At 37.8% G+C, this 8,238-nt stretch overlaps 1 protein-coding gene across 1 annotated transcript; it reads right to left on the bottom strand.

Moving 5' to 3' along the window:
* On the bottom strand, positions 449 to 1,934 carry LOC109717141 (formin-like protein 5). The gene is made up of 2 exons (XM_020242815.1): positions 913 to 1,934; positions 449 to 770 (listed from the first exon to the last, which is right to left on the bottom strand). The coding sequence occupies exons 1-2, from the start codon at positions 1,932 to 1,934 to the stop codon at positions 449 to 451; spliced, it is 1,344 nt and encodes a 447-aa protein (XP_020098404.1).

Genomic DNA, 8,238 nt, shown 5'->3' with positions numbered 1-8,238 from the left:
AACAGCTCTCTCTCTCTTCTTTTATTTTTATTCTTAGTTTTTTTACTTCAACCTTATTCTGTACTCCTCTTTTTGGACTCGGAGGTCTCAACTGTCTTCATCTTGTACATTTAATTCATCTTGCTTTATGAATGAAACATATAGCTTGCTATATGAATGAAACAGCTAGCTTGCTATCTACTTCTTAAAAAAAAAAACACAGAAAACTTATGTTATTCATATAATGGATGTGAATAAAGTGATCTCATGTTAGAGGCTGTTTCCGCTAATTTTGCAACATCAGAAATATCACAAGAGCATAAGTAAGTTATTAATGAGTTTTAAAAAAAATAAAAATCTTTCAGAAAACAAAAATAGATTCTTAATGTAAGACGTTATCATTCATTATATATTCATGCCACTTTAAAATTTATATCACACTTCTCACGTTGGAAGCTAGCTGTTCACACTAAATCTTATTCATTTGCATGTTTCCGACGTCCCCTCCGCCTTCTCCCCCTCCCCCTCCCCCACCCCCGCCCCCGTGCTGCTGCTGCTGCTGCCGCCGCCGCGCCTTCAACTGCTCGATCAATTCCGTAACATCTTCGAACGTCGACCCGCCCTCCTCCGCGGCGCGCCGTGCTTTCTCCTTGTACTCCGCGGCGCGCTCCCTCGCCCGCTCCGCTGCCTCCCACCCGCCTCCCGCCGCCCTGGCAACGACCTCGCCGGCGATCTCGTCCGCGTCGCCAGCACGGCCCCTCCTCCCCCTCCCGAGCCGGTTCCTCCGCACCCTTCCACATCCTCACCCGACCCGAGCACCTCCGTCACCAGCTCCTGGTTTATGAACTGCTCGTGGAACAGCGGCACGTCATCATCGGCTTCCGCGCACAGCGCTTCCTGGATCGAGTTCCACCCGCCAGGTGCGTCACGAACCACCCCACGGCCTCGTGCCGCAGCACTCCGCCTGCGGGGCCCACCCCACACCACCATCCCCTCCGCGCCCGCACTCCCCCCTCCCCTCCAACGCCTCCGCCGCGGCGCCGTCCGCCGCCACGCCAGAGGAAAGGGCCGCCGGAAGCTTCGAGCCGCCGCGATCTCCCGCAGCTGCGCCGCCGAACTGCAGAGGCTGCGAAGCACGCGTACACCACCGAGCCGGGGGGCTTCGCGCGAGCCACGCGAGCGCGGCGGCCCGGTCGGGACCGGGCCCCGCGGTCATCGGCGGCGGCGGCGGCGGGGGGCGCCCCGCACCAGGTGTTGGCGGCGGCCGCGCTTGAGCGGTTCGACGTAGGCGGGCTCCAGGGCGCGGAAGAGTGTTGACCACCCTGCCGAAGCTCGCGGCGTTGGCCTCGGCGAGGAGCCTGAGGAGCGCGCGTCGCCGAACATCTCGGGGCAGCGCGCGCCGGTGTAGGCGCAGACGGGTCGGGAGGCGCGGAGGAGGAAGGAGGAGGAGTGGTCGGAGGAGGGGAGGGGTAGGTGTGGGCGAGGAGGTGGAGAGGACGAGCTCCGGGGAAGGCGCCGTGGCGTGGAGAGAGGAGCGGGGGAGCGAGGGAGGCGGCAGAGGTCGGCGAGTCCAGAAGAGAGATGGAGTCGGAGACGAGGGCGTCGGCGGGGGGCGGGGGAGCGGAGGAGGCGGAGAGGTCGGGGCGAGGAGGGGGAGGGCGGAGACGAAGGCGTGGAAGAGGGAGGAGGGGAGGAGGCGAGGGTTCTCGAGCCGGGGGGGAGGCCGGTGGCGGCAGGGGAGGGGAAGGGGACGGTGCGGACGGCGAAGGGCGGCCGAGGGCGGCGCGCAGCAGCGGCTGGGCGGAGGAGGTCGGCGTTTGCGGGGGTGGTGACGAGGGTGGAGCGGACGCCGCGGGAGGCGAGGAGGAGCGCGGCGTCACCATCGCAGCATGTCGCCGGGGCCGGCAGCGGAAAGAACACACGTGCAGCGGGGCCTCTTCGTCGCCGGCGGCCATGTCGAGGATGCGGAGACTGGAGAGGAGAAGAAATTAAAGTCGGGGTACTGACAGAGGTCGGCGGGAGAAGGAGGCTTGCTTCGAGTTGGCTCGCGGGCAAGCTTGTCTGTCTTGAAGAGTTTTTAGTAGAGCAAAATGCTCGCCCTGCCAGTCCAATTTATAGAGAGATGTCACTAGGGGTGGAAACGAGCGAGCTCGGAGGCTCGCGAGCTTACGTCAGCTCAAATTCGACTTGAAATTAATTTCGAGCCTAAATCTAGGCTCAGCTCGCGCTTGAAATTAATTCAAGACGAGCTCGAGCGAGCCTAATTTCGAGTCGAGCGAGCTCGAGCTCTAAACGAGTCGATTGAAATTCTCGACATTATATAATCAATAGTTTAATTTTGATAGTATATTACCTACAATTTGATGCAACATGTCCAATAGTTCAAAATACAAAATAATTACAAGAAATATAATATTTTAATATTAAAAAAAATAATTTGAGTTGGATATCTAACCTTGTAATGAATGTCAATTTTCTTTTGTATTTTTCTTGCAACCTTGCATATTTTCTCTTTCGCCTTCAATCTCCATATTGCTCTTTTTCATCTATGCAGTTAAAAGATGAATAAATTATATAAGTAAATAGTGAATTAAACTATCCAATCATATAAAACTAAAATCAAAATTTTATATAAAGAATAATTCTTTTACCTTAATCCTGCATATTTTCTCAAGCAAACAATCAATGACATTCAATTTTACTGTAATATAACAAAATCATATCAAACAAGAAATTTTTAATATTGAAAAGTTAGCTAAGTATATTTAGATAAGTAAAGTTAGCTAAGCATATTTAGCTAAATATAGTATCATAAAAGTAACAACATCCAATAGTTAAATACACCAACATAAAAAAATAAAAATTCAACATTAATCCAAGTGCATATATGTCTTAAGAGCCATCATGGTGGCATAACAAAGCATAGAAAATAACATTAAGTCTTCAACTCAAAATCACTCCATCCTGTACCAGAAAAACATAATAAAAGTTAGTTTATATAAAAAATAATTTAAAAAATAATAAAATATATGTAATATGTGCATTCTTAAAATTATTCACCTTACAAAAAAGATAGTAAGCTAAGGATCCACAACTTCGGGAATTAGAATGATTAGACTCCTCATTTAAATAATCAGACTGTAAAGTTAGCCATCATAGTTAATTGTCTAAAGCATAAGTAATGGATAGTAGATTACGAAATTCAAAATTAAAAGTATTTAATAACTTACATTGGGAGCGTTTAATTGTAGTTTTGAAGTATCACGAATCCAATTTGAATTTCCTCCACATACTAGAGCCTCTACAGTACTAGTAGATAATGAACTTCGGTAATCCGCAAGAACTCTTCCGTCTGCACTAAATGCAGATTCTGATGTCACCGTGGTAATTGGTATAGAAAGAATATCTTTTGCCATTTGTGAAAGAATGGGAAACTTGTGAGAGTTCACTTTCCACCAATTAAGAACATCAAATGTTTTGTCTGTAGATGCATCACATCTCACGTTTTGCTCTTCCAAGTAAATCTTCAATTCCGATTTTCCAACTTTCATTGAGTCAACTGTCTCCAAAAATAAATCAAATTCAGCTCTTCTTTTTGTCTTAACTTTTGTCTTTATAGATAAATCTTGGCCAATTTCATCATTTGATAAATTTGATCCTCCAACCTCTTGTGTAGATACTTTTGCGGCTTGTTCAAGCACATAAACTTCATATATATCAAATAATGCTCTCTGAACTTTTAAAATATGATCAACAAATTCAATATGAGAGTAAATTTTAAGAAAGCAAAACTTAATAAGCTTCACTTTGTAACGAGGATCCATAATAGCTACAATGGACATCAACATATTGCACTCATCCCAATATTTGTCAAACTTCTTTCGCATCTCAACAGCCATATTTTCAAAAATTGGTCCTCACATTCAGATTTTTGATTTAGCCGTTCCTTTATTTTTCATACCTCCGGAAAAAAAAGATTTGCTGTAAGATAAAGTGAACCGGAGAAGTAGTTGGCGACTTAGGGTGACTGGGTGAGAGTCTGAGGGAGAACGAGAGAGAGAGAGATGGAAAAAAAAATTAGGGATTGACTTAGGGTGAGGGTCGGAGGGAGAACAAGAGAGAGAGAGAGAGGGAAAAAAATTAGGAATTTAGAAATTTGAATGTTATTATGTTAGGGTTATGTGAAAGTCTGAAAAAGAGAGTGTGTATGTAATGGCCCAAAAATAATGGCCCAACAATAGTGGCCCAAATTAAATTAAACACATATTACTCAGCCTATATGGCTATATATAATTAAAATACATTATATTCATAAATATTTTTAATTAATTAATATATATATATTCGAGCTTTTCGAGCTTTTCGAGCCTAATTCGAACGAGCCGAGTAATACTCAAGCTCGGCTTGAAATAAATTTCGAGCTTTTTTTTTTTGTTCAAGCTCGGCTCATTTAATTTCGAGTCGAGCTCGAACGAGCCGAATATCAAGCCGAACACGAGTCGAACGCGAGCCAACTCGCTCGTTTGCCAGCCCTAGATGTCACCGGTCCTTACCAATGCTTACTACTTTATCTTTTAGTACTCGAGGCTCTAAAATTCAATGACTAATTTTTTTTTTATATATATATTTCGACAAAAGTTACAAATGAAGCGAACAATATTGTCTGTCTCTTAAAAATGAAATTATAAAAATATTTATGCCTAAGGATATTCAAAGTCTTATCTAAATGCAAATTCAAACAAACAGATTTATTAGACGCTAAATAAATACGGTTTCACATAGAAGCATAAAAAATAAAAATTTAATAGATTTAGATTCGGATATGGATTTTGCTTGTGCACGATCCAAACTCAAATACGATCAGAATCCGAACTAATTTTACCATATATATGTCGAAAAATTATGAAATTTAGTTTTCAAATACTTTTAATAGTGTAGATTAAGGCTTAGTTTGGTATTGAGGTCTATCTAACGCTATTAGATAAAATGGAGTTGAGGATAAAGCATATAGGGATATACTTCTGCGTTCTCCAGTGGGATATGCGGAACGTAATATTACGTACGGAAACAAACAGGGTATTTTCCCATCGTCGTTTCTCACCGTAACAATCTCCCCGCAATCCCAAACGAAACCTAAGTCTAACGAAAACGATCGTCAATTTGAAGGCCGAATCATTGAAAACAACTTGGTAGCACGAAAACCTTCATACTACCGATAGTATACCAGCCTAACTCTATATATATATATAGACTAGGGCTACTATACTCTTATGAGTATAGAGCATTTCGAACTTATAAGTTGTTTTCAATGATGGAGCTTTCGAATCAACGATCCACTCCGTTAAATATGATATAGAGTATTTGAAACTTTTAAAAAATAAATTTCGTAATTTTTCGAAATTATAATAAAGTTCATCAAGCGTGTGTAAAATAAATGGTCAAAATCGAACGACGTCTTAAAAATAGATGATCGGATCCTTCAATTTAAGATCGGAGTTATTGATCTTTATCTATGTAGTGAATATAATTTTCTATCAAAAATTCAACTGATTTTGATTCTTTTACACTATTAAACTAGCAAATATCCCATACCGGCTGTTAAAAATTATCAATTTTGTGACCTTTTGATCGCAAGGCAAATGATGTCGAAAATTATAAAATTTGATTTCTAGACGTTTTAAATGCTCTAGATAACATTTAACAGTGTGGATCGTCGATTCGGAAGCTCTATAATAGAAAACAACTTATGAGTACGAGGGCGATAGTACTCATAAGAGTATAGTAGCCGGACTCTATACATATATATGAATTAAATTAGAATACTATTAACAACACCAGTCATATATATATATATATATAAGTACGTTTATTCAAATTTGGGTCTGTCGACAGACCCATTTTTTGGCGGGAATTGAAAAAAAAATGATTCCTCTTTCTGTAAAAAAATAACAGAATTAAACAAACTTTTAATTTCTCTTTATTTCTACAACAGAAAAAAATTTATGTTTATCCAAATTTTTGATAACCGGAAAATATCTACTGTAAATCTATATTTTAATTTAAAATTTGTTTAATTTCTTTTTATCTCTATCTATAATATAATATCTACACTATCTATACTATATATAAAATCATGTATTTTAAATTTCGGATTTCACAGACCTATTTTTTTGGCGGGAATTGAAAAAAAATTGATTCCTCTTTTCTTACGTAAAAAAATAACAGAATTAAACAAAATTTTAATTCCACTTTATTTCTACAACAGAAAAAAAAATTATGCTTATCTAAATATTTGCTAACCGGAGAATATCTACTGTGAATCTGTATTTTAATTCAAAATTTGTTTAATTCTTTTTTATATCTATTTATAATATAATATCTACACTATCTATCTATACTATATATAAAATCATGTATTTCAAATTTCTGTTAGTCGATAGAACTAGACGGAAAAAAAATTGATTTCTCTTTCCTTACATAAAATAAATAACGTAATAAAATAAACTTTTAATTTCTCTTTATGTCTAAATTAGAAAAAAATAAATTTATCTAAATTTTTGCAAACTGAAAAATATCTACTGTGAACCTATATTTTAATTCAAAATTTGTTTAATTTTTTTTTATTTTAGAAATAAAAAAATACAAATTTATGATCAATTTGCAAAAAATTATGATCAATTGGTTAAAAATATTTGAAATAAAAATGAGCGGTTATAATCAATCTGTTAAAAAATAGCACTTCTATCCATCTATTTTACATTAAAATTTAAATTTAGGTTTAAATTATGAATTAAATTTAATTTTTTATTTTTGATATCAAATCTATTCATCTATTTTACATTAAAATTAAAATTTGAGTTTAAATCGTGAATTAAATTTAATTTTTGATTTTTGATATCAAAATTGAATTAATTATATAGTGAATCAAAATTAAATTTTAAATTTTGAAATAAATGTCAATTAAATTTTGATGTTTTTAGTTTAAAATACTTATTTAAATTTTAGATTTATTAGAAATTAAAAAATATATAAAATGTTGAATGTATATAAAAAAAAAAACATATTGTAGATATTTTCTAATAAAATATAACATATAAATTTATGAAATATTAACTAGTATATACATATGAGTAGGGCTGCTATGCTATTAGCAGCACAACAGCTCTTATGCTCCTAATAGCACAGTAGCCCTACTCCATATATATATATATATAGAATTATGCTACTATACTATCAATAGTACCAAATCCTTGGTACTATTGAGTTTTCGGCCGTTGGATGAAAGAATGTGCGGTTAGGATGATAGTGGTCCCCTAGGGTTGAGTGGGTGGTTGGTTTAATAGTATAATCTAACTGGTGGAAATGATCAAAGGGTAGATCTAACAGTAGAAAACTCAATAGTACCAAGGGTTTTGTACTATATATATATATATATATAGAGAGAGAGAGAGAGAGAGAGAGAGAGAGAGCTAGCCATATTTCTTTCGATCGTTCCTGTTCCTAAGAACAATATAAATATAATGCTTTCGTATATCTAATCTTCTCTCCTTTATTCTTCAAATTACTATAAAACTGTTTAGTGTTGTTCCCTGTTTCGTTGTTGCTTACCTCACCCATGTTTTCCACGCAGTTTGGTTCTTTACACTTTAAGATGATGCAAATATTTGTGTACTAATTTAATACCTCGCCTCTAGGTCTAGGATGCGTTCGACAAGATTTGTTTTTTGAGATTCTAAAATTCTTCTTTGAGATAGGTTTCTAAATATTAAATATTGTATGCTATTTTCTTCTTTATTCTGCGTTTCTTTGCAGCCACCACTGATTTACTTCTGAAGCTTTTAAACTTTTGTGATGGAATAGGAAAATCTTTTTTAAAACAAAACGTGCTGCCCTAATTCTCTGTTTATTTATTTATAGTTATCCTTTCATTCTTCAATGTACTTGTTCACTTTTGATACCTTTGCTTTACACACAATTTCCTCATGTCTCTTACCTTTGCCTTACACACAATTTCCTCACTTCTCTTTGCAATCTCACTTATTCTTGTTTACTTTTTGATACCTTTGAACCTTTGCTTTACACACAATTTCCTCATGTTTCTTTGCAATCTTGTCAGTCTTTATTTATTTATTTTAAAAATAAACTTAGCCAGAAATGTGAATCAATTAAGATTTAAACTTGGAACCTCGGGTACAAACCATCAAACCTTTTACCACTTGCGTCAAGGACGGTCGGTGTTGCTTCTTTATACTTGAAATA

This window comes from Ananas comosus, linkage group 11 (assembly GCF_001540865.1).
Source record: "Ananas comosus cultivar F153 linkage group 11, ASM154086v1, whole genome shotgun sequence".
NCBI lineage: Eukaryota > Viridiplantae > Streptophyta > Magnoliopsida > Poales > Bromeliaceae > Ananas > Ananas comosus.
Note: the sequence above shows the minus strand (reverse complement) of the source record. Positions and strands in the feature narration are given on the sequence as shown.